General features: G+C 53.8%; 2 protein-coding genes across 3 annotated transcripts in view; one reads left to right on the top strand and one right to left on the bottom strand.

Annotated features, from left to right (window-relative positions):
* Positions 1-2,771: 2,771 nt before the first annotated feature.
* On the bottom strand, positions 2,772-14,440 carry CALY (calcyon neuron specific vesicular protein). Of its 2 annotated transcripts, XM_027113048.1 has the most exons (6): positions 14,328-14,440; positions 6,590-6,732; positions 5,548-5,664; positions 4,802-4,915; positions 3,450-3,803; positions 2,772-3,082 (listed from the first exon to the last, which is right to left on the bottom strand). In XM_027113048.1, exons 2-5 carry the CDS (start codon positions 6,710-6,712, stop codon positions 3,483-3,485), a joined length of 675 nt encoding a protein of 224 aa, XP_026968849.1. In that variant the 5' UTR covers positions 6,713-6,732; positions 14,328-14,440; the 3' UTR covers positions 2,772-3,082; positions 3,450-3,482. The 2 variants fall into 2 exon arrangements, with proteins under 2 accessions (XP_026968849.1, XP_026968850.1); XM_027113049.1 differs by lacking the exon at positions 4,802-4,915.
* Positions 14,441-24,635: 10,195 nt separating this feature from the next.
* Positions 24,636-26,062, top strand: part of PRAP1 (proline rich acidic protein 1) — a 4,264-nt gene continuing 2,837 nt past the window's right edge. Inside the window, exon 1 of the mRNA XM_027113148.1 lies at positions 24,636-24,747. Coding sequence (XP_026968949.1) covers positions 24,740-24,747 — 8 coding nt within the window. The 5' untranslated portion in view covers positions 24,636-24,739. The remainder of the gene's footprint in view (positions 24,748-26,062) is intronic.

The raw sequence follows: 26,062 nt of genomic DNA on the forward strand, positions 1-26,062 counted from the left end.
TCCAGAATGCCAGGACGCCTGCCCACCTCCCCGCAGCCTGGACTCAGGGCTGCCCAGGGTCACACTGCTTGCTCTGACCCCTCGGCCTTGCCACCCGCTCCAGTGGTCGGTGGTTGGGGGGCACCCAGGGCTTTCACGGTGGGGGCAGGAGCAGAGGCCCCTGAGTGCGCAACCTCTGCTGTCTGCCCCAGGACAGAACCCCAACTCACCACCCCGGACAGCTGAGGATGCAGGTGCAGGCTCCGTGGACCTGGGAGCTCCACGCCCTGTAGACGCCCCAGGAAGCTCCTCTGCTGGGTCCTGGACTGGTTCTCAGTGGGGTGGCCTCAGGCAGGCTGGGGCCTGTGAACCCCAGGGAGGGGCTGAGGCTCTAACCAGTGCTGGGAGCCCCCTCACAAGGCTGCTGGTCACCAGGTGCTCCGGCAGCTGTCCGAGGCCGGCCCTGCATCCTGGCGCGCCACCCGCTGGTAGCCACCTCACGGGGCCTCTGCAGCAGCCCCCATTTCAGCCCCGCAGTTTCCCATTAGACAGGAGAGGAAGGCCTCCAGGATGAGGCTGCCACACCCTGGTGACCCCCGTCCCAGCTCAGGCCTGGATTCAGCAGGGGTGACTCTGAATGGACTGTCCCCAGGGCCCCATACGACCCTCCAGGGCCTTTTTAGGACCCCTGACATCCCCAAGACTTCCTAGGCCCCTCCACTGACCTCCACCTGGCTGGGCTCTGCCCTGCGGGTCAGGTGAGCCTCACCATGGACGGTGGGGCTGGGCCAGAGCTGCCCTCTCCAGGATCCTCCCCCAAGGGGACAGGGTGGGGGTGCAGCGCCCAGGTCAGCAGAGGGCTGTCCTGTACCTGCGCTGGGCGTCCTGAGCACTGGGTCGAGGCCATGAGCCAGGCGCTCTCCCCAGAGGTCCTCCCTAGAGGGGAGACGTGGGCGGAGCCGGGGGGCCCCAGGCCCAGCTGGGACGGAGTGTGAGGGCAGGTCCCAACCGCCTTGCTGAGAAGCGTCTCCAGAGGTCTTGGGGTCTAGTGTAGTTGAGAGTCTCTTTGGCCAAGGAGACGGCGGAGCTGCATGTTGCTGTAAGGGGCCCACGCAGGTGACGGGGTTGCCATGAAGGTGGCAGCAGTGGGGTGAGGGGTCCCTCAGCATGATGCCCTTGGTGGGGCGGCTTGCAGAAGGCACCCTGGAAGCGGGTTGATGTTGGCGCTGCCCAGCGGAGCCTGGGTGACCCCAGGGGCACAGAGAGCCTTGTTCCGGAGCGAGGGAACCCACATTCGTGAGAGCGGCCCTGTCCCAGCAACCCCACAGGCGCCAGCTTGCCTGGGTCCCCATTTTACAGACGAGGAAACTGAGTTTTCAGGGGTCTGGTCCCAAGAGACTGCGCAGCCCCCCGTGGCAGGACCGCGGCTGACTCTCTTCTCTGGCCTAGGTCCCCCGCCCTCCGATTCCCAGCTGCTGGGTGAATGGCAGGAACCCTGAGGCGGGGCATCCCATCTGGGGACACAGCCACAGCCAGGCGGGTGGAGGCCGCTTCTGAGGGGAGTCCACTCAAAACACAAGCCAGGAGCCCCCATCCCAGTCCAACACCCGAGGACAGCCGCTACCTCTGCGGGCCTCCGCCCACCGCCCCAGCTGGGGAAGGGTCTTCACCCCAGAAGAACATGTGTGTGCACCGGACACCTGGGAGGGGGGTGGTGGGAGTATGTGTGCACGCGTGTGTCGGCATGTGTGCGTGTGCCTGTGTACCCTCAAGCTCCGCATACGAGGATTCAACCAATTGCCAATCAGAAATATTAAAAAAAAAAATTCCAGAACCTTCCAAAGAGCAAAAGTTGAATTTGCCAAGCCAGGAACTTTTTACACAGCATTTACATGGTATTAGGTATTATAAGTAATCTAGGGATGATTTATAGTACACGGGAGGATGTACGTAGGTTATGTGCAAATATTACACCATTTTATATAAGGGACTCGAGCACCCCTGGATTTTGGTATCCACAGACTTGGATATCTGTGGGGCGTCCTGGAACCAATCCCCGTGGTACCGAGGCACGACCGTATGTGTGCACGTGAGTGTGTGCATCTGTGTGCAGAGGGAACCCTGGAAGGGTCACCACATCGCAGGCCGCAGGGCGGGGGAAAGAGTCTTTGCTCGCCTGTTCTACTGCAGGGTCTGCACTGTGGGTCACGCTGCGGGGCCGGGGCTACCGCAGGGGGCCGGGCAGGCCACCCAGAGCCGAGCCCCAGCCCACACCCTGACACTGGCCAGAAGCCACGGCCCTCTTGGCCTGGGTCCGTCCCAGGAGCCTGTCCTGGTGCGGCGAGGTGGTCCGCGGGACCCCGCACACGGCGCGGGGAGGGTGGAGCCCTGCTCCTGCTGCCCGTCTAGGCTTAGGTTCGCCCAGAAGTGGTACCAGCAGCATCAGTTCCTGCTGTTCGCTACTGAAAACCAGGGGAAGTCTTAAGAGGATGCAGCACAGGCAACTCGTTTTAATTTGAAATGGCTTAAATTTCATCTCAGCAATCCTGGGTTTTAGTTCCAGGAGGTGAGAGAATTTCAGTTTAAGATCTGACTCCGACCTCGCGGTGTCAGGCGGGTGGGGTCCGCGCTGTTAGATGCTCAGAGGGCTCCTGGGGTATGAGAGCCATAGGGAATCTAATTAATGAAGTTGTCACTTCTGGGAAATGTCTTTAACAGTTTAGAGAGATTAAATGTATAAATTAATGGCGTATTAATTAAAGAATAAGTGAAGACATATACAAAGGTTACTAGGTTAATAAATGCTTTTAAATTGAGCTTTAAAGCTTGAGAAAAGCTGGGCAACGGGGGACAGAATTCGGGCCCTCGCCCGAACGGGGTTGGGGGGTCAGGAAAAAGGCCGGAGAGCCGAGGATGCTCAGGAGAAGCGCGAGATCCAGGTGGAGGTGAATCTTTACTCAGAGAAAAGCGACAGAGCTAGAGGCTCACGGGGCGGGGGGCGTCAGCGAGGGGGCCTGGGAGCAGGGGCACGACCACGGCGACCACAGCGACCACAGAGCGGCGAGCGTCGGGCGAGGGCGGTCACAGGTGCCGGCGTGGGACGCTGCGAAGACAGAGGGGAGGAGGGGTGAGGCCGGGCAAGTTGGGGCGGGCGCACGACCACACCGCCCACCTGCGTGCGAAGAAATGAGGCTGAACTCCGCCCTCCCGCCTCCAGTTCGCCTGATCCCGCCCCCCCACTGACCCCGCCCCCCCACACTCCGGTCCCCGACCCCCGCGCCTTGCCCACGCCCCCCATCCCCCATCCTGCCCTGCCCACGCCCTCGTGCCTGCTTCCTGCCCGAGACCCTCACGCGGTCACAGGGGTCGCCAGGGCGGACAGCACCCCTGAGTGAGCCTCCGGCCGACCGGGCCGGCGCCCTGCCCCTCCCGGGGGTGGTGGGGCGGATAGGGAGGAGGGTCCCACCTACCCGGACGGGCTGCGACCCGGAGGCCAGAGGCCATCACTGGGGGGCTGGGGGCGGCGCGCTCCCCTCCACCTTCTGCGCCGCCTCCTTCTCTCCGGGCGCCGAGGCCTCCCCCGAGGGCTTCCCCGAGGGTTTCCTCGAGGGCTCGGTGACCGCCGCCATGGCCGCGCGGGCGGGCGCCTTGTGCGCCTTGGGCGCCTCCTTGAAGGCGTGGTAGCTCGCGGACAACCACGGGGTCTCCGTGCCGTGCTTGCGGCCCACTGGGTAGGCCCCGATGGCCGCCAGGAGGCTGCGGTGGTGCTCAGGGTCCAGCTCGGTGTAGTACATCTCCAGGGTCAGCGGGGTGCAGATCTTGTGCTGCGGAAGGGGGCCGGTCAGGGGCGGGGGTGGGGGGAGGTGTGGCGGCCGCGCCCCTGGGCTCGGGTGTGCAAAACGGGGTGCATTTTTTCTCAGTGGCATCAGCCGCGATGCGGGAGCCACGTCCGTGGGCCACCCGCGGGCGGGCGGTCACCTCTGCTTTTGAGCAGTTCGGTCATACTGTAGACAGTGCCCCTAAATACACTGATTTCTGCCGTAATTTCAAGCCATCAGGGGTAGGCCTGCAATTCAGACCTGGAGGCTCCGCAGAGAGCCAGCCCTTCTCCGAACGCACCGGTGGCCGGTGGCCATGGCCTCCTCCTGAGTGAAGGGGAAGGGGCTCGGCGAGTGCCCCGCGGCCCGCCCCCACCCCGCGGGCCCCCGAGGGAATCCCAGTGAGTGAGGGCCGTTAGCAGCCCGGTGCACCCCTGGAAGTACAGTGGGGGCCCGTGGCCTCTGGGGGGGGAGCGCTCCCCTCTTGGAAATCACGGGGAAAGGGGGACGATTTATCTACTGAAAACTTAGAGTCTTGAAAAAATACACTGAAAATGGTAAAAGTCACCATAAGCAAAGCTGAGAGAAAAGAAACAAGGATGGGGGAACACTTTCCAAGCATACAGAAAACGTCAACATCCTGTGACATAGAAACACACCACATACAAGTGAGGGAGGCTTCCCTCCACCTGGACCTCCTTCCTTATGCTTTACTTTTTAAATTACAAGAAGAGAAAACCTCTCGCTAAAACACCTTTTCTTTTAATTTTTCTAAAGATAGGACTTGAATATACCTGGAAGGTGACGGGGCTTGAGGGCCTTTGCAGGTCACGTTCCCATAGAGCTGGGAACACCCCAGACCAACCCTCCTGGGGGTAGCTTGGGGGAGAGGAGGGGAGGCACCCCGTCCTTCCACAGGACACCCCCCTGGGACCCTCCCTGGCACTCTGCCTGCAGGGCGCGACTGCCCTTCCCAGCCCCGGTGCCCTGTCCACCGGCCTTACCCGAAGCAGGAAGCCGTCGGGGCAGCTGAACTGGTCATACCAGATGGCCTTATACATGATCAGGAGGCAGCCCATGAGCGCCATGGTGAAGGCGATCATCCGCCCTGTGGGCATCTGGGGGGTGGGCAGGTGCGGAGAGGAGAGGTGGGGTGGTGAGGCTGCGCAGGGCCCGGGCCGCAAACCTCAGGGCCGGCGCCCATTGCGCACACAGCCCAGGGCTCACCGGCCTCTCAGAAAGGATGGGGAAAGGGGAAAGGGGCAGAGTTACTACTGAGAAATGAAAGGCTTTAGAAATGGTACCCTAAAAGTTATAAAAAAGCCACCATTAGTAAGCTGAAGAGCTAGAAAAGGAAAGGAAAACACATTTGCCAGAGACACAGCAGGAAAAGTGAGTCTCCATCGTCTACGGGAAATCCGCGAGTCACCGAGGAAGAGACAAACGACCCCCTTGGGAAACGGTGCAGGGCGCAAGCAGGCACTGCGTCTCCTGCCAGGGGCTCCTCCGAGGGCGGCGGCTGCCCGCACCCCATGTTACAGCAGCAGGGAGGCCAGCAGAGCCTGCTGCTGCCCAGGCCCGACCCCTACCTCTGATGGGGTGATTCCCTGTCCAGCTCTACTGAGAGCAGGGCCCCGACCAAGGGCCCCCAGCCCACCCAGTCCAGAGCCTGGGTTCCCACACCTTGCAGCTGCCTCTCCATCTCCCCTGCCCTGATTCCCCATGGAATTGGCGGGGAGGGTTGGGTTACCCTGCTACGTGCATCCTCTGGGTGGCCGCCGCCCAGCTTCTGGGCCTCTAGGTCGGAGAACTTTGTCGGCTGGTCCCCGGAGGACAGCTGGTATTCCGTCTGTGTCTTAATGACAACCTGTGGGAAGAAATGATGCAGGAGGACCCTGAACTAGGGGGGCTGGGAGGGAAAGGGGGCAGGGGGCAGCTGCCCGCAGTGGTGTGGGTGCTAGTGGCAGGGCTCTAGTGGCTACCAGCTGACACCAAGGGAGGGGGACACTGGAAGTCGGCCAGGGCCGTGGCAGCCCAGGGCCTGGCCAGATGATGGAAAGAGCCCCTACGTCTGCTGGCTGCCTTCGGCTCTGAGGACGCTAGCTGTCCCTGCCAGAAGCTTCCTCTTCCAGGGTACCACAGCTTGGTCCCCTCCTCCAGGAAGCCCACCACTGAGCCTTCCCTTTGGGAACCAGGTCCAGAACGGTAGCAGGCATGGTCGAAGCCCACACAGATCGCTGGAGAAATGCCCTCGGCTCATGGGAGCAATGCTGGGACGTGCCCCCTGCCCTCGCCAATGGCTGACGGGGGACTCAGGCTGGGACAACTCTGCGTGCCATTCACTCTCCAGAGCTCCGGTGGGGTCAGGGAGAGCTGTGCCTGAGCTGAGCTCTGCTTCTTACAGGTTCCTTCTGAGCGCTCCCCCTCCACCCACCCCTTGCCCAAGGACCTCATCTCAGGCTGCAATCCAAGAAAGAGCACGCCCAGCAGAGGAAGGGGGTAGTTTTTGCTGCTGAGCCCCTGCTGGACCGCAGGCAAGCTGGGCACTGTCTGTGAGAGCATGTGAATCCTCACCACCACCTGTGGCCAGTTTACCCTGATTTGCAGATGAGGAAAGGGCAGTTCTGGGTGGCGGGGGGAGCCGATCGGGGCACACAGCAGGCTCAGCCTGGCCCTTCCTCCACTTGCTCAGCTGCCCCTTAGAGGAGGCCACACCTAAAGCCACCTTGCTAACGCCCGTGTGTTTCCAGGGCAGGATGACACAGGCCTCCACGCTGGCCCAGGCCCCTCACCTGGTCGGAGAACGCAGGCTGTAGCTGGCTGACATCCAGGGGACTGATCAGAGGGACGCTGTCCATGGTAGCCCCGTCCCCGGAGCCTGTCTTCCCCGAGAAGCTGCAGTTCAGCTTCACCATGGTGGATGGCAGTCCTCGTCCTGTCCAGAGGCAGACACAGGGTCACTGGCCACATAACAGATGTCCACACCAGCTGGCTCTGGAGTGAGAGGGCCCCAGGCTGGCCCTTATGCTCCTCACGCCAGAGGTGGGTTGGGCCGTGGGTGGCCAGGCCAACCTCCCCAGGACAAACCGGGTGAGTCCAGCCGCAGGATTCTAGTCCCTTCCTGCCCCCTGGACTCCCTTTGGCCCCCACAGCCGTGCGGGCGAGAGTGCCTCTGACTGGTGACTGCCTGGCAGAGTCTTCCACTGGCCCACCTGCTCCAGGAGATATTCTAAGGGCAGCAACCAACAGAAAACAATCCCAGATAGAAGCCTGGAGAGTAGGGTGGCCAGTACGGTACGCCAGGTTAAATCTGAATTTCAGATAAGCAACAGATGCTTTTGCTTTTTATGATATATCCATGTAATATGCAATACAGGAACATATTTATACTAAAAAGTATTGTCTATCTGAAATTCAAATTTAACTGGGTGTCCTATGTTTTATCTGGCAACCCTACTGGAGATGCAGGAAGTAACAAAGAGCTACAGAAAGAGGATGCTAGTGAATGAATCCAAGAGCTAACTGCACAGAGCGTGGCAGTAATGGTGTACATGGACTGGACCATCTGGGGAGCTGGAACGCCCTGACAAGAACAGGAGTGGGGGGCAGGCAGGAGGTGGGAGGGACCTGCATGGCTTGGAGGAGCACAAAGCTTCCTGGGGGAGGTCAAGATGGTTTCACTTCTAGGCTGACTGATAAGAGAAAAGGAACACAGCAAATGACTTGAAACTGAAAAAACAGAAACACAAAATATACTCAGTCAATCAAAAGGAGAAAGAAATGGTCCCATGTCCACTAAGAAATTAAATCTCTTGTTAAAATCTTCCAACAAAGAACTCCAGGCCCAGGCAGCATCACCCCTGGATTCTACCAATCATTTAAGGAGGAAATCATGCAAATTTCATACAAAACTCATCCAGAGGAAAGAACACGGGAGCACACCCCAGCTTGTGAAGCCAGCACGACCTCTATCTCAGAACTCGGCAAGGACAACGAGACAGAAGACCTCGCAGGCCATGCTACCCACCAACACCAGTGCCAAGGCCCCAGATAAAATGCAAGCATGTGGAATCCAGCAAGATATTAAAAGGCTGGGTGTATTCTGGAAATTTCACATCTGAAAGCAATCATTATTTTCACCATATGAACAGAATAAAGAAGAAAAATGATCTCATCAATTTCAATAGTAGCTGAAAAAGTATCTGGTAAGGTTCAACATTTGTTTACTATTTTAAAAAATCTATTGGAATTCCCTGGTGGTCCAGTGGTTAGGACTTCATGCTTTCACTGTCGAGGGCCCAGTTCAGTCCCTGGTCTGGGAACTAAGATCCCACAAGCTGCGCGGCACAGCCAAAAAAAAAAGAAAGGGAGATACAAGGCCCTTTATTATCAGTTCTATAAATGATGGTGATTTATAGAGGTCCTAGCCAAGCCATATGGCAGGAAAAAGAAATAAGAGGTACAAAGCCTGGATGAGATTAGGTAAGACTCTCATTATTCACAGAGAAAGCATCTTCTGTGTGTAGAAAATCTAAAAGAATCTGCGTATAAATTATACGGGTTGGAAAGTGAGTTCAGCAGAGTTGATGGGCTTAAGGTATTCAGAAATCAGTTCTGTTTCTGTGTATCAGTGACAAAAAATTAAAACATAATTTGTTGAAAGATTCCACTTAAACAGTATCAGAGATATCGAATGCTCAGGAGCAGGTCTCATAAGAGATTAGAAGGACCTCCCTGTGGAAAACCAGAAGAAACCTCTGTCAAGACACTATTGACTGGGACTTCCCAGGTGGTCCCATGGGTAAGACTCCATGCTCCCAATGCAGGGGGCCCAGGTTCGATCCCTGGTTAGGGAACTAGATCCTGCATGCCTGCCACAACTAAGAAGCCTGCATGCCACAACTAAGACCCTGTGCAGCCTAAATAAATTTTTTTTTAAAAAAGACATTATTATTATTAATTTATTTTTTGTGGTACGCGGGCCTCTCACTGTTGTGGCCTCTCCCGTTGCGGAGCACAGGCTCCGGACGCGCAGGCTCAGCGGCCATGGCTCACGGGCTCAGCCGCTCCACGGCATGTGGGATCTACCCAGACCGGGGCACAAACCCGTGTCCCCTACATCGGCAGGTGGACTCTCAACCACTGCGCCACCAGGGAAGCCCCTAAAAAAGACATTATTGACTGAGACCAAATAACTCCTAAATTCCTTAAATAAATGGGGAAATATATGGTCATGGATTTTGGAAGTTTCCATGTTTAAAAACATCATTTCCCCTCAAAGTGTAGCTATAGAATCAATAAATCCCAATCAAAATTCCAAGGTGAAATTTTTAAAAAATATATCAATAGTTATGTATTTTTAAAATAAATTTATTTAATTTATTTTTGGCTGTGTTGGGTCTTCGTTGCTGTGCGTGGGCTTTCTCTAGTTGCAGCGAGCAGGGGCTACTCTCATTGCAGTGCATGGGCTTCCCGTTGCGGTGGCTTCTCTTGTTGTGGAGTACAGGCTCTAGGCACGTGGGCTTCAGTAGTTGTGGCGCATGGACTCAGTAGTTGTGGCACATGGGCTTAGTTGCTCCGTGGCATGTGTGATCTTCCCAGACCAGGGCTCGAACCCGTGTCCCCTGAATTGGCAGGCGGATTCCCAACCACTGCGCTACCAGGGAAGTCCTTTTTGTGTGAATTTGATAAGCTTTGTAATTTTATATGGAAGGCAGAGGGACAAGGATACTCATAACATCTTGGAAAAGACCGAGGGGGGCACTTGTCTGCCAGGCGTCTAGCTTGTCACATAGCCGTGTGGTATCACTGCATGATGTACAAAGACCCATGTGACACACCCTATACACACGGACCACGGAGATGTCACTGCAAAGCTTGGGGATGGCCACCCAACGTCCACATGGCAAACAGTGGACCCAATCCCCACCTCACACCCCACACAAAAATCTACTCCCGGTGGATAAGCCAAGATGGAAAGCGTCGTGGAGATAATACAGGAGAATATTTTCCTGGTCTCAGGGAGGGGAAGAGTTTTTCAGTATCACAAATAAGCGCTACCACAAAAAATATTGATAAAAGAACTACATTAAAATTAACAGCTTCTTATAACAAATGTATGGTTACCAAAGGGGATAGCAGGGGTAGGGGGAGATAAATTAGGAGTTTGGGATTAACATATACACACTATTATATATAAAATAGGTAGACAACAAGAGCCTACTGTGTACCACAGGGAACTATAATCAGTATCTTGTACTAACCTATAATGGAAAAGAATCCAAAAAGGAATAGCTATATATGTATAACTGAATCACTATATATGTATAACTGAGTCACTGTACACCTGAAACTAACACAACACTGTAAATTAACTACAGTTCAATTAAAAAAATTAAGAGCTTCTGCCCATCAAAACATAGCCTTCAAAGAATGGAAACAGAAACCAAGACTGGGAGAAAATATTTGCAACCTGCAAATGAGAAAGGACTTGTTGTGGGTTCAACAACAAGACGAGCCCAAGCCCTAACCTGGGCACCTGTGAACGTGATCTTATTTGGAAATAGGGTCTCTGCAGATCTAATCAAGTTAAGATGAGCTCATACTGGATTAGGGTGGACCCTGATCCAATGACTGGTGTCCTTATAAGAAGGGAGAAATTTGGACACAGACACACACAGGAAGGAAGCCATGTTGAAGATGGAGGTGGATACTAGAGGGAGGTGGCCACAAGCCAAGGGACTCCTGGGGCCACCGAAGCTGGAAGAGGAAGGAAGGAGCCTCCCCTGGAGCCTCAGGGGAGCTCGGCCCTTGCAGCACCTTGATGTCCCGCCTCTTGCCTCCAGAGCTGCGCAAGAACGAACGTCTGCTGTCTGGAGCCACCCAGCAATGGTGGAAGCCAAGATGGGTCAGGCATCTACCGTATAAACAGAGCGTCTCGAGTTGGTCAAGAAAGACAGGCAGATCACCCAAGAGAAAAATGGACAGAAGAGGATTTCCAATGGCCATGAATACTGAAATGCTGCTCACTCCATTATCCTTGAAGAGACAAATTGCGGGGGTGGTGGTGGGGGAGCGGGGCGGGGGGGAAGCCGAACACCAGGACAGGGAGAGCAGGAACACAGGCCGCCACAGGGTGGGGTGGGGCCGCTTTATCTAGGGTGTTGAACCTGTGACGGCCTCACTCACTCCTGGGCAGACACCCCGCAGGAAGGCAGGTGTGCACCCACGTGCACAGCAGCACTGCCCACAGACGCGCGCACCACGGGGCATCTCCACAGTGGAACAAGCACATGAATAGAGGCGTTTCTGCGAGGTCGTCAGAGCAGGGAAGGGAAGGGACCACGCTACCTGCAAGAACAGCCCTGAATCACAAAGCCAGCGTCGGCCAGAAGAAGCCAGGCACACATGAAGGGTCGAGAATAAAGAAACACAACAGCCTTGTTTAGGACCCCATCCCGCGCTCAGGAGCTCGGAGGTGCGGCCAATGCTCCTGCGTCTGCAGAGTCCCGGGTGGTGCCCTTGGGGGAGGGGAGCGGCTTCGGGGCGGGGCGGGCGTTTCCGGTCTTCTCTTGGATGCTGGACGCCTGGGGTTCACTTATGACGAATCATTAGGCTGCACGTTTGCTTCGTGTCCTCTTCTGAGTTCGTTATATTTCACAACAAAAAAGGTTAAAAACAAACAAAACCAAACGACAGCGGGCAGGTAGCAGAGGCACAGCCAGGCCACGCCCTCTCCCAGGACTGAACAGCCTTTTGACAACTGTGCCCTGGCTGTCCCCTTCCTAACGAGGACCTCGGGCTGAGCTTTCCACCCTGGCCTCCGAATGTGGCCCCTCCCTCGCCACTGCCTGCATCCACCCTGCAACCCTCAAACTTCTGTCCTGAGCGACCCTCCTGGGCATCAGCTCCACCACCGCAGGTGCCTGCCAGGCCCTCACTCAAACCCCAGCAGCCAGGCCCTGCTGTGGGTGCCGGTGCGGGCAGGCCAGGTGGGAACGCAGAGGGGGAGCCCCTGCCAGCGGCAGAGTCAGACAGACCTGCAGGACGTGTGGGAGGCACTGGGCAGGGAGGCTCGGGGCGGTCACTGTGGGGAGGGCAGGAAGCCCCCGGCCCAGGCTGGGAGAGGGGCCGCCGCATCGTGGACTCACTCCCCAGGCGCCCGCGGAGGAGGCTTCTCTTAGGGTCTTGAGCCGGCGCCCTTCCCCGGATGTGCGCGCCTTGCCCGGGCCGTACAGACCGGCAAAGCATCCCCACTCCCCACCCACCCCAGGCTGAGGCGGTGTGCTCTTCCTGAGGTGGGTCGAGGCCTGGCCGGGCCTCGGCCTGTGGATGACGTCCGGGCACCTGGGCACCTGCCCCAGGCGGGCGGGACATCTGTCCTTCTTCGCTCGTACCGCGCGTATATGACGTCCACGCTCCACGAGGCAGAGACGGACAAGGAGCCATCAACATATAAATAAAAGAAGGTCGGGCGATCCGTGCGAAGAAGGAAATAGAGATGAAAACCGCCGAAAGGGGGCCGCGGAGGAGGGCGGGGGGGAACGACCGGGCACTGCAGGGGAGGGCTGTGCGAGGTGGGGACAGCAAGCGCCCCGGCCTTTAGGGGAGCTTGGCGAGGGGCTGGGGAGGGTGCCCTCTAGGGGGAGGGGGCTGGGGGCCTTCACGCAGCAGACGCCCCGCGACTCTCAAACCCAACCTGCGGTTTACAGACAGGAGCCGGGAGGGGCAGAGGGGGCACAGCCCCCACCCCCGCAAACCTGTCAATCTCAGCTTGGTGGCCACGCCCCCTGGAAGGCGGAAGGCCGAGGTCTCCCCCTCCTCTCCCGCAGGAGGCCCCTATCCATACGAGCTCCGCCTCTGGGTTCCCGTTAAGCCAAACGTAAGCTCCAACTCCTCTGCCTCTGCATGACGTCCACGTTACATCATCTTGGGTTTCCATGGCAACAGAGACAGGCAGGCAATGACACGTCTTCTTGAAGAAAAGACTTGGGGGCCCAACGGACCCTCTGCGTCTGACTCTAGGCGCCTTGTTCCAGGCAGAATGCTGGGGTAGGGGCTGGGCTGCATCTGGGAAGCACCCCCCCCCGCAAAATTCCTTTCCCTGCCTGAGTCATGCAGACCCTCTGGGCAGGCTGGCTGGGCTCATTCACACGACAGACACTTAGCTCCGTGGAATGGGAGGGGTCTTCCCTACTCCTCCCACCGGCCCCCTCCCTCCACGCTGCGCTGTAATTGTGCCTTCGACAGCGGATCAGCTGCTCCCCGCTCGCCGTAGGCTGCTGGGCTGGGATGTGGGGCGGTGTACGTCTCCTCTACGAGGCTTGGGGAGGGGGCACAGGTTGAGCAGTGAGGTTGTGCTGAGGCTGCGATGGGTGGCTGGACGGGAGGGCACGGACCCTCAGCCGAAAGCCCTCAGGAAGCTTGGCTGCAGGTCACGTCACAGACTCGCTTTCACACATACGCCACCCTGGGCTGCTGCGTCACTCGGAGGTATGCACCGGCGCCTGCATGTGCGGGCGGGCACGAGCGTCCTGTGTGCATTGGGCGTGCGTGTGACAACGGAGCGCGGGGGGCCTGCGCGCTTTGCCGAACCCGCAAGGCCCCCGCCCCCGCGCCGCCTCTTCCAGGCCCAGCCACAACGCCCACCCAGGTGCGCTCCCACCCGTTGCCCTGCAGGCCGATGGTGGGTTTGACTGCCGGTTCAAGGGCAGGTGGACTGCAGGCGCCAGCCCAGCCCTGAGAGGCCCAGGCGAGCGGGGCAGGTGGGGGGAGGTGCAGGTCTGCCCCCGGCTTCAGCGTCCCAAGTACCAGCCACCTGTGGCTCCGCACCGAGGGCCCGCGGCAGGCGGTTCTGGACAAATGCCCTCTCTCCGCTTCTTGGCCACGTCCCGCCTGCCACGCAGCCTCCCTCACCTCCGCCACCACCGTGCCGTTGCCGGCAGCGCTTCGTGATCTGGTCCGTCGGAAGCCCCTTCTGCCTCCCCCACCCCCTCAGGTAGAGCTGAACCTCAGGTAGAGCTGGAACTGGCACCCCTTCTCCACCTCGGGACGCCCATCTCCCACTGGCTCTCTCAGACCTGCAGAGGTGGAGCTGGCTCGCGGGGAGGGGGCTGCAGTCTCCATGGGACAGGGGGAGCTGATGTCCAGCAGTCCTACCCCCACCCGAGCTTGCCCGCTCTACCACGGACGGGAATCTGGGAGGCACGTCGGGTCTGCGCAAGGCTGGACACCCACGGCCCTTCTGGAACATCCAGGCAGGGACTCTTCCCGCGGAGGCCCCGGATCCTCGGGGGGGCCTGAGGACAACCTCCTGCGCTTGGGCCGACCCCTGCCCGGCCGGCTGCCAACGGGTCAGCCGCAGTTCCCCCCCCCCCCGCCACTCTCTCACCCCTGCACACGCCCCTCGCACATCCGTGCACACACACCAGTATACCTGCGACCCCCGCACACCCAACACTCGTGCGCACACTCGGCCCCCCACCCGCCCCCCAGCTCCGCTCCACAAGGACAAATGTGCAAATGGCTCACAGGCGGCTCCAACGGGCAGCTGCAGCAGGATGCAGTCGCAGGACAAGGATGCGGAGGAAGGATGCGGTTCCAGACGCTTCTCAGCTGGGGCGCGGCGGGGGAGGGGCCGAGCCCCAGACCGAGGCTGCCGTTGTTGCCAGGGAGATGCAGGCTGGAGGAGGCGAGCACTGCGTCTGCCGCCGCCGCCCCGCCTCCCACGCGTGCCCGTAGGAGCTGTGCCGCCCCCCCAACCTGTCACTGGCTTAGACACGCACACCGCATCCAGCCACGGCACACATCTCACACACACACCATTCACACGCTGCACACACATATACATACACCTCACACACACCACCGCACTGCAGGCGGGGCGGGGAGGGGACAGACACCCTGGCCAGCATCCTACCCTGGGGATGTCCAGGCTCCCAGGCACCACCTTGTCGGGCGCGCAGTCTTGCCCCCTTTGGTCCGCTTGGTTCAGGCACAGCTGGGTTGGGCCCCCACCCGCCCAGAGGGCCTCCTCCTCACGGCTCGGCGTCCAAAGCCCCGACTGTCCGCTTTCGGAGGGCAAGCCTGTGGCTCCTGGTAGCCGCTGTGGCCCAGAGCCTGCACAGCGCCAGGCATAGAGCAGCCGCCGCGCAGGCGCGTTGTCCGAGTGAGCAGGTGAGCGGGGCCCGTGGTCTCAGGACCCCGGGGCTCAGCCCAGCAGGGTCGGGGCTCCACACCTGGGCTCACAGCTGGCCGAGGAGCGATGGCGCGGCTGTGTCATGCCTTTTTGCTGTTGACTAGTGCCCCGTGTTGCGGATGTGTCCCGTCTTATCTATTCAGTCGCCAGGCTCTGGACTGTTCGTCCCGGGTGTGTCTACTGTTGACAGCGTTGCCGCCAGCGTTCTTGGACTAGTGTTTGTGTGGACACAGGGCTTTCATTTCTCTTGGGCAGGTACTTAGGAGTGGAATTGCTGGGTCGTATGGTAGTTTACATGTAGTTTTTAAAGAAAATGTTTTAACTTTTTTCCAAAGTGGCTGCAGCATTTCATATTCCCATCAGCGGTGCAGAGGGGCTTGGCTTCACCCCCGCCCTGGACGCGTGTTACCATCTCTCCTTTTTGCTGCAGCCGTCTGTATTCGCTCGCGAGGGCTGCCATAACTAAGTACCACAGACCGGGTGGCTTAAACAACAGGAATTATTTCCTTATGATTCTGGAGGTTGGAAGTCAGACATCAAGGTGTCGTCAGGGTTGGTTTCCTCTGGGCCTCTCTCCTTGCCTTATAGAGGCCCGCTTCTCCCTGTGTCTTCAGATGGCCTTTCCTCTGCGTGTATCTGTGTCCTAATCTCCTTTTCCTTTTTTTTTTAAGCCTTTAAAAAATAAATAATTAATTAATTATTGGCTGCATTGGGTCTTTGCTGCTGCGCGTGGGCTTTCTCTAGTTGCAGCGAGCAGGGGCTACTCTTCGCTGCGGAGCATGGGCTCTAGGCACGTGGGCTTCAGTAGTTGTGGCTTGCGGGCTCTAGAGCACAGGCTCAGTAGTTGTGGAGCACAGGGTTAGCTGCTCCGCGGCATGTGGGATCTTCCCGGACCAGGGCTCGAAGCCATGTCCCCTGCATTGGCAGGCGGATTCTTAACCACTGCGCCACCAGGGAAGTCCCTAACCTCCTTTTCTTATAAGGACACTAGTCAGAATGGATTAAGGCCACCCATATGACTTCATTTTAACTTAATTATCTCTTTAAAGACCATATTTCCACATACTGTCACAGGCTGAGGTCCTGAGGGTTAGGGCTTCTACGTATGAATTTTGGGAGGAAACAATTCTGCTCATAACGCTGACCTCATACCCACTAGTAGGATGAGTGATATCTCACCGTGGTTTGAATCTGCATCCCTAATAACTAATGATGCTAATGTCAACAAAAATTAATGAGTAGTCCATCTAAGGAAGAAATAGAGAATTTTATTCAAGGCAACCTGAGGATTATAACTCAGAAAACTCTGAGGACTGTTCAGCTTGCTAGAAGTTGAAGGCACAGCTCTATACATTTTCAAGACAAAGCATTGTTCATCGAAATGACCCTGACATTTTATGTAAAGTTCACCGAAAATACACACTCCAGCTCTACACGTATGAATCGAGTGCAGGTCACCATGACCGTAACAGTACTAGGAAAAGAAGGAAGGAGGGAAAAAAAAAATGATCTTTTTGGTGAGGCAGAGATTCTTGCTCTTGAGGAGGGCCCAGGGCGGAGAGTATGGTCTGCTTAAATTTTCTTGTCTTGTCTTAAAAACATACATTTTATTCCATCATTAACTATACATCTCTTCGTGGGTTTCTTAGCCACCTGTATATCTTTGGTGAAATGTTTGTTTAAATGTTCTGAACATTTTTCAATTGGGTTGTTTGTCTTGTTGTTACTGAGTTTTAAAAACTCTTCATATATTCTGGATACAAGTCCTTCAGCAGGTAGAAGATTTGCAGTCTCCCCCAGTCTGTGACTTGTCTTTTCACTTTCTTGATAGTCTCCTTTGAAGTGCAAAAGCTTGTAGTTTTGATAAAGTCCAAGGAATCAATTTTCTCTTTTATGTGTCGTGCTTTTGGTGGTGTGTTAAGAACTGACCCAAGGCCATGAGTATTTTCTCATTTTTTCTTCCAGTGGTTTTGTAATTTTAACTTTTACATTTAAGCCTATGATGCATTTTGAGGTAGCTTGTGTGTACGATCAAGTTATAGGTCTAAGTTATTATTATTTTTTGCATGTGGATATCCGGTTGTCTCAGCACCTTTTGTTAAAATCACTAATCTTTTCATGTTAAGTTGTCTTGACATCTTTGTCAACAACCAGCTGTCCATACATATGTGGGTTCATTTCTGGACGCTTAATTCTGTTTCACTGATGTGTGTCTCAATCCTTATGCCTACAGTATGTCTTTTGCCACTGGGGCTTTGTAGCGTTTTGAAGTGGCGGAGTGTATCTGTTCTAATTTTGTCCTTTTAGAAATTGTTTTGGCTCTTCTGAGTCCTTCCATTTTCATATAAACTTTAGGATCAACTTGTCTATTTCTACAGAGTTCTGCTAGAAATTTGATAGGAATTGCATCGAATCTATAGATTAATTCTGGGAGAATCACCATCTTGACGAAGACTTGAGTCTTCTAATCCATGAAGAAAGAATATCTCTCCATTTATTTAGCTCTGGATTTTCCTCAGCTCAAGTCTTGTGCTTCTTTTGTTAAATTTATTCCCAAGTATTCTATTACTTTCAGTGCTACTATGAATGAAAAATTCTCCCTAATTTCATTTCAAATTGTTCATTTCTAGTATATAAAAACAATTGATTTTTGTATATTGATCTTATATCCTGAGATCTTACTAAACTATTTCTAAGTATGGGATCATATCATCTGTAAATAAAGACAGCTATTTTTCCATTCCAATTCAAGCATGATCTTTTCTTTGTCCTGCCTTGTTGTGCAGGCTGGACTCTACAGCACAATGTCGAACAGCAGGGTGAGCGTGGACGGTGACGTCTCCTCCCCATCTGAAGGTGAGAGTTGGTGGTCTTTCACTACTGAATATGATCACCACTGTAAGTTTTTCTGTACATGCCCTTTTACCGGGTTTAGAAAGTTCCCTTCTACTTCTACTTTTTTGAAAGTATTTTTTTTTAAATCATCAATGAGTATTGGCTTCCTGAAAAAGAATTTCAGATTCTTTTTGTGTCTGTTAAAATGATCATTTCTTTGCCTTTCATGTTATCTATATAGTATAGTACATTAATTAACTTTTTGAATATTAAACCAACATTGAATTCCTGGGATAAATTCTTTTTTATGTGTTGCTGGATTTCACTGGTATTTTTTTAAATCTCATAATAGCTTTTTATTATGATTTTTAAAAATCAATTTATTTATTTAATTTATTTATTTTTGGCCGCGCTGGGTCTTCCTTGCTGCGTGGGTGCTTTCTCTAGTTGCAGCGAGCAGGGGCTACTCTTCGTTGCGGTGCGTGGGCTTCTCATTGCGGTGGCTTCTCTTGTTGTGGAGCACAGGCTCCAGGCACGCGGGCCTCCGTAACTGTGGCCCACGGGCTCCAGAGCGCAGGCTCAGTAGTTGTGGCACACGGGCCCAGCTGCTCCGCGGCATGTGGGATCTTCCCGGACTGGGGCACGAACCTGTGTCCCCTGCATTGGCAGGCAGACTCCCAACCACTGCGCCACCAGGGAAGCCCTCGCTGGTATTTTTTATTAAGGATTTTTGTGTCAATGTCCAGGAGGAATGTTGGTGTGTATATAGCTTTCTTTCCCCTGTAATGTCTTTGTCTACCTTTGGACGCAGGAGGTGCTCTCACCTCCTCTACAGGCTGTGAAAGGTTATTTTTGCTGTTATTCCTTCTCAAGCATTGTCTGCAGGCCTCTGGTGTTTCTGACAAGAAGTCAGCTTTAATCGTGTTGCTGGTTCTCTGCACAGAAGGAGTAGTTTTTCTCTTGCTACTTTCAAGATTTCCTCTTTGTCTTTGGGTTTTAAAGTTTAACTGTGGGCTTCCCTGGTGGCACAGTGGTTAAGAATCCGCCTGCCAATGCAGGGGACGTGGTTTCGAGCCCTGGTCTGGAAAGATCCCACATGCCACGGAGCAACTAAACCCATGCGCCACAACTACTGAGCCCGTGCTCTAGAGCCCTCGAGCCACAACTACTGAGCCCACGTGCCACAACTACTGAAGCCCGCGTGCCTAGAGCCTGTGCTCAGCAACAAAGAGAAGCCACCGCAATGAGAAGCTCGCGCACAGCATCAAAGAGTAGCCCCCGCTGGCCGCAACTAGAGAAAGTCGGCACGCAGCAACGAAGACCCAACGCAGCCAAAAATAAATAAATAAAATTAATTAATTAAAAAAAAATTTAGCTGTGATACATCTTTGTTTTTATCCTATTTGGGGCTCATTGAGCTTATTGGGTTCGTAGATAAATGCTTTTCATCAAATTTGGAATGTTTTTTGCCATTAGTTATTGAAATATTTTTTCTGTCCCTCTCTTTCCTCTACTTGTGGGACTCCATGTATGTGTATGTATGGTGTGTGCCTGTGTGCGTGCATGTGTGTGTTGCTGTCTCACAGGCTCTGGGCCACCAGGGAAGTCCTTGGGATGCTTTTCATTGTTCTTTTTTTTCTCTTCCTTCAGGTTGGATAATTTCTATTTATGTCTTTAAGTGTTGATCTAACTTAAAGGTATATACTTAAATATGTCTTTTATTAAGCCCTCTAGTAAATTTTTTATTTTAGTTATTGTTTTTCAATTCCAGAATTCCCATTTGATTCTTTTTAAAATGTCATTTATTGAGATTTATTTATTTAAATCACTTTCATCATATTTTCCTTTAACTCTACACATGGCTTCCATTCATTTTTTGCTCTAAGTCCAATGCCTAGGTCCACTAAGAACAGTTTCTATTACCTGCTTTTCTCCTGAATATTGGTCACACTTTTCCTGTTTCTTTGCCTGTCTTGTAATTTTTGGTTGAAAAATACATGTTTTAATTGGCTCATCATTTGTAACAAATATACTAACCAATGTCAGCTACTAGGAGGGGAAATGGGGATGGCGAGAGGGTATTATGGGAACTCTGATTTTCTGCTTAATTTTTCTCTAACCCTGAAATTTCTTATCAGGGGACTTCCCTGGTGGCCCAGTGGTTAAGAATCTGCCTTCCAAGGCAGGTGACATGGGTTCGATCCCTGATTGGAGAACTAAGATCCCACATGCTGTGGGGCAACTAAGTCCTGGCGCTCTAGAGCCCACGTGCCACAACGGCAGATCCCACGTGCTGCAACAAATATCCCACGTGCCGCAACTAAGACCCGACACAGCCAAATAGATAAATAAATATTTTTTAAAAAGTCTATTAACCAAAACAACTAGATGTCTTAGATTATATTTTAACAACTATGGATTATGGTATTTTCCCCTGAGGGTGGAGGTTAGCTGTTCAGCAATTTCCTGGACTAAATCTGTAGCCTGTTTCCTTGTGGTGTGTGGCACTGATCTCCCTGCCAGGGCAACAGATAAATGACAAAGACCCTTCCTCTTAGGACGTTATTTTCAATGATACTTGTTAGTGGTACAAGGACCAGAATTAGAAAAAAATACAGACTAGATTCTATGTGTCCAGTGACAATAAATGGGTGATCAAAGGGTTGTCCTCTGCTTCATATTAGTGTCAGTAGGTCCCCTACAAGTTCTCAGAATAAACATTGCTTAAGGGGTCGGAATGTTATACATTGTTGTTTTGTTGTATGAAGTATTGGGACAATTGATAAAATTAGGATTGAGAAGATTAAGGACAGTGTGCTCCCTGTTTGTTGTGAATGGATCATACAATTGTGTTTGCAAATAAGAAGTATCATTCTGGCTTGATGTGGGGGGCTGTGTTGAGGAGGTTAGGAGGAGTATAATGGTCTGGGTCCCCTAGAAGTTAGGATGAGACTAGTACCAGTATTAGTGAGATTAGAAATAGGAACAAGGCATACCAGGTATCTTTAATTGTGCAGTGTGGATGAAACGGGATTTTGTTCATATCGGATTAGATCCTTGTTGGACTCTTAGAGCCTGTTTCATGAGGAGTAATGGGTGAAGAACTACTAAAACTGCAGCAATCAGTGAATGGGAGGATAAAGTGGAAGGTGAAGAGCAGGGGAAAGGGTGGCTTTATCCACTGAGAATCCTCCTCAGCTGCATTTGACTGGGTTAGTGCCAATGTAAGGAATTGCTGGAAGGAGATTTGTAATGTAATGTAACTCGCCACAACTAGAGAAAGCCCGTGACAGCAACGAAGACCCAACACAGCCAAAAATAAATAAATAAATAATTTTAAGAGAAAAAAGCTATTAAGCCTCATGATAAGACATAACCTGTAAATGCTGTGGCTATTAAACAGCAGGATGATTCCAACATTTCATGTCTCTCGGAAGCTGTAAGATCCGTAATACAGACCTCTCCCAACATGGGCAAACAAGCAAGCAAAGGATATGGAGACTCCATTTCCATTAAGTATCGGCGAATTCACCCATAGTCTCCATCTTGGGAGATGCGGGTTATGGACAAGAAGGCAGTTATTGATACATGATAAAGTATTGCTAGGAATAACCCTGTTAAGATACGTAAAATTAAACAAATACCAAGCTGAGAACCAAATTTCATCATGATGAGAGATTTAATGAGCTGGTAAATCAATAAATGAATCGTTGACAGTTTTGCTTAATGGGTAGGTTTTTCTAATGTTGGTCATTAGTGGGGTTTTTAAAATAAATTTATTTATTTATTTATTTTTGGCTTCATTGGGTCTTTGTTGCTGTGCGTGGGCTTTAGTTGCGGTAAGCGGGGACTACTCTTCATTGCGGTGTGCAGGCTTCTCATTGCGGTGTCTTCTCTTGCTGCGGAGCACAGGCTCTAGGCACACGGGCTTCCGTAGTTGTAGCACGCAGGCTCAGTAGTTATGGCTCACTGGCTGTAGAGAGCAGGTTCAGTAGTTGTGGTGCACAGGCTTAGTTGCTCTGTGGCATGTGGAATCTTCCTGGAGCAGGGCTTGAACCCATGTCCCCTGCACTGGCAGGCAGATTCTTACCCACTGTGCCACCAGAGAAGCCCTGGTCATTAGTGTTTATATAGTTGAAAGACGATGATTTTCATGGCATTGGCCATGGTTACACTCCACATAAGAATAATCATGACATGCGCTGGATTTATTTTAAGTACATTTTGGTAGTTAGTTTTGAAGGTTTTCCTTCAAAAGCTTCCTTACTTATGGTGGGCTTGGGTTGATTGTGAGTGGTCGAATTGGTTCTGGCATTGTAATAAGTTTTGGTGGGTCGTCTTTGAGCTTAATGGTTTCTAAGTTTCTTTAGTGGGACTGTTGTTAGTTTGTGGTTATACAACAGCTGTGCCTACGGAGCAGTAGCCTGAGCCTTGTGTTTCTAACAAAACTGTCTTAGGGCTGTTTCTTTTGGGGTTGATAATGGGGCGTGCAGTGATCCTTTTGCTGAAAAAGTTGAGGAGCAGGGATTGTGTTTCAGTTTAAGGGGATGGGAACTGAATAATTTATGCTACAGGAGATTCCGACTTTTTCTGAGGAAGCTGCAGGAACGCTGTGTGGTGTAGGTACGGTACGTGACTGGTGACTGTTACGGGTTGGTCCCTGCTTATTGGTGCCCTGGTTATGATGGAGATCACCCGTGGACATTAAATAGGGTTGTACTTAAGTGTGACGAGGAAGGAGAGCAAATGTAATTTAACTGGGCCTATATGTGTCTGCCGTAGGCTGTGAATAATAGCTTTGGAGCATATACAGAGCGTGGCTTTGAAGAACGCACGTGTGAAGCTGTGGAGCCATGCTAGGCAGGGTTTTCGCTGTCAGTAGTTAGTACAATGAGGCCTAGTTGACTTGAGAGGAGTATGTACGCTGAGGCAGTGATGAATGTATCGACCCCTATTAGGATGATGGGGATGTTGGATCCTGAGATGACGTTGCTGCACCCGAGCAAGGGCGCTTGTCCCCTCGGAGCAGAAAGCAACTCCTGACAGCAGGTGTCTGCAGCAAAGAAAGGGTTTATTTGCAGGCTTTAAACAAGGGCATGAGAGACAAGCCTCAGATCCACTCAGACCAGCTCAGATAAGCCTCCGACCAACCTGATCTTTGAGGGGATTTTTTAAAAAGGGGAACAAAGAAAGAGGCTGGGATTCATCACTGTTTTGTGACACTTCTGTGACATTTCTGAATCTAGTTTCAGGAGTCAGGCTGTCTCTGGTTTACATTCTCAGGCCAGGCGGTCCATGGCTGGGGGGTCTGTGAGCTCATCTTGCCCTGGAGAAACAACCTGAGTGTGTATTAACAATGGTGTCTACAAGGGCAATTTCAGTACATTAGCGATGTTATCAACAGCAGCCATCTTAGTCACCTGACTCTGGTTGATTAGTGCTCAGTTAGCACAGGATTGAGGTCAGAGGGAACAAGAAAGGGAATAAAGTTTGGGTGGAGAGACGAATCATGAACTCAGTAAGGGAACTCGGCTTTAGGGGGACTTGGTGTCACTACTACAAATAACTCTCTAATTAAACTGATTGCTGGCGGCAGGGCTGCATTGGTAAGCCTTGGTAATTGTCGTCATCGCCATTAGTGGAAGAAAGGTTTAGGCCACGGGCTAAAATTATGGTACGGCTGTGAATACGTGCGTGATTTGAATGTGCCAAGGAAAATAGTATAGATGATGTGAGGCCATGAGCAGTTCTAAGCCCCTGCAACATCAAGGTGTCGGGTAAGAACACGCACTGCCAGTGTGGCCCGCGGAGAAGCAGCGGTGAGTGGGTTGCGCTGTTATAATTATTCCTCATTAGGATGATGTAAGGATTGGATCTGCTCTGTGGCTTTAAGGGGTTTGGGAGTTTGGGTGCTGCAGCTGCAGGAACCGTAGATCCCACCGTCGGGGCTTCTACACCCGCCGTGCAGTCAGAGGTGTAACGCGTAGAGGGGTGTTTTTACTGTAAAAGCTATTGTGTATGTTAATCGTATGAAAATATTGAATCGAGAGTCAGATGTTGCTTGGGTTCGGTACTGGATCATTAAAAAGTTTGGGGAGGGCTTCCCTGGTGGCGCAGCGGTTAAGAATCCACCTGCCAATGCAAGGGACACGGGTTCGAGCCCTGGCCCGGGAAGATCCCACATGACGCGGAGCAACTAAGCCCGTGCACCACAGCTACTAAGCCTGAGTTCTAGAGCCCATGAGCCACAACTACTGACCCCGCGTGTCACGACTACTGAAGCCCGCGTGCCTAGAGCCCATGCTCTGCAACAAGAGAAGCCACGACAATGAGAAGCCCACGCACCGCAACGAAGAGTAGCCCCCGCTCGCCGCAACTAGAGAAAGCCCGCGCGCAGCAACGAAGACCCAGTGCAGCCAAAAAAAAAAAAAAAGTTTGGGGAACCAGTGATATATCCGAGGGGTCCAGCAACTGCAGCTGAGAGCCCAGAGGGCAGGGTGGGCTGGGACGCCCTCCGGCTTCCATCCAAGCAGTCAGCCCTGCTTCGGGTCCCATGCCCCTGGGTGACAGAGCCCAGGGCCAGGGTGGGGCGGAGGCTGTGCGAGTTCCCGCGTGTGGAGAGGTGGGGGGAGGTAGGGCTGCGTCAGGTGGCTGTAGCGGGCAGAAGTCGGGTGCTGGGGAGGGTCATGCGTGTGACATACAGGTGGACTCAGTCACCTCGTCAGCCCAGTCAGGATCCCGGCCCCGACCTCTGTCCAGACACGCCCACACAGGGGCCATAAAGCCTCGAGAGAGAAGAGAGGGCAGGGAGAACGAGGACCGGACGTCTGGATCCCTGGGCCGCTGGCTAGCTGGGTCTGCAGCTGCAGGTCCCCCAGAGCGCTGTCTACACTGAGGAGGGGACCCCAGCATGAGGAGGTAATGCCCAGCGCCTGCAAACCCGGGTCCCCACCCAAACACCCCACCCACAGCTTTGCTGTGTGGTCACTTGGGTCCAGGAGCCCTGGACTCAGGGAACAGCCCCTGGGGCACCTGGGTCCCCAGTGCAGGCTGGTTTCAGAAGGGAGTCGGGGCTCTGTCTGCAAACCAGTGTCTGGCTGGTTTCCAGGAGCGCCGGCTCCTCCCGGGTGTTAAGGGCTTGGGGACAGAACTCTTCCTCCCGAGTCCTCCAGAATGATTGTAGCCCCTGGGCTCCAGCTCCAAAGGCCACCCCTGTGGCTCCTGAGAGAGACCACTGTCCCTTGGGGTCCCTTGACCCTGTGGAGAGTCACCCGGGAGCCCCTGGAAGCGGGTGGGAGGCACCAGGGCCAAAGAAGGCAGGTCTGTGACTGACGAAATGAAAGTGGGGGTCAAGACGCTGAGCCAGGGCTGGAGGCTAGGGGTCGATGCGGGCAGGGCAGCTGGAGCCCAAGGGGTCGTCACCCCGGGAGCTGGGGTGTGAGCCCCAGGGAAGCACTGGGGCTCCTCCAGGACCCTGAGGTCAGAGGCCATTTCTCCTGAGGGGGGTCTCCCTCCGCCCCCTCCACCTGTGGCAGGGGTGGGGGGCCCCTCCCCCTCTAAGCCAGCGCTCTCCCCGGCCCTCCTGTCCTGGGGGTTTCCTAGGGACCCCAGCGTGGGCCAGGGGCGGGCTGATCAGTGACATGGGGACCTCTTGGTGTCCAGAGCCTCTGTCTGGGGAGAGGCAGGGTAGCTGACCAGACTGGGCCAGTGCCCTGCAGTCCAGGGCAGGCCCCTGCCCTTTGCCCCCTGGGAGTGCAAGGGAACCTCCACCCCAAAGTGCTGAGTCACCGGGAGGAGCGAAGGTCTTTGTGGGGCTGGAATCGGGGCATCAGGCAGGAAGCCTTGATGGGCCGCCCCTGGCCCCTCCCCCCCAGCCACGTGCTCCCAGCCCGGCCCAGCTGCGGAGCAGAAACTTTCCTGCCCACGGACTGACACTGCCGAGAGATAGATGCACTGAGGCGTGTCAAACATTCTGAGTTTATTTAAGCAAAACTCGATTGAAATCGGGGCGGCATCCAATCTAGCAGACAGAAAGGAGCTCCAAGGAGCTGGACAGAGTGAAAGGCTTCTACAGGCCGGGGGTGGGGAGGTGGGGTGAACAAGGAAGTTCCTGTAAGCGAAGGGCGCTGGTTGTGGTCGGGTCACCTTCCTTCAGGGGAAGGCAGGGCCGCGAGTGCCGCCTGGCGGTTCCGGATTGTCTGGCTCAGGATATTCCATCGCGGGGAGGGAGGGG

This window comes from Aethalodelphis obliquidens, unplaced genomic scaffold, assembly GCF_003676395.1.
Source record: "Aethalodelphis obliquidens isolate GAN/ISIS:26980383/991018 unplaced genomic scaffold, ASM367639v1 scaffold11, whole genome shotgun sequence".
NCBI lineage: Eukaryota > Metazoa > Chordata > Mammalia > Artiodactyla > Delphinidae > Aethalodelphis > Aethalodelphis obliquidens.

Excerpts from the sequence above, each read along its gene's own strand:
- CALY (XM_027113048.1), bottom strand. The coding sequence starts at position 6,712 with ATGGTGAAGCTGAACTGCAGCTTCTCGGGGAAGACAGGCTCCGGGGAC. Across the intron at positions 4,916-5,547 it reads CAGAGGATGCACGTAGCAGG|ATGCCCACAGGGCGGATGAT; the intron begins GTAACCCAACCC and ends CCCACCCCCCAG. Across the intron at positions 3,804-4,801 it reads CCGACGGCTTCCTGCTTCGG|CACAAGATCTGCACCCCGCT; the intron begins GTAAGGCCGGTG and ends CCCCTTCCGCAG.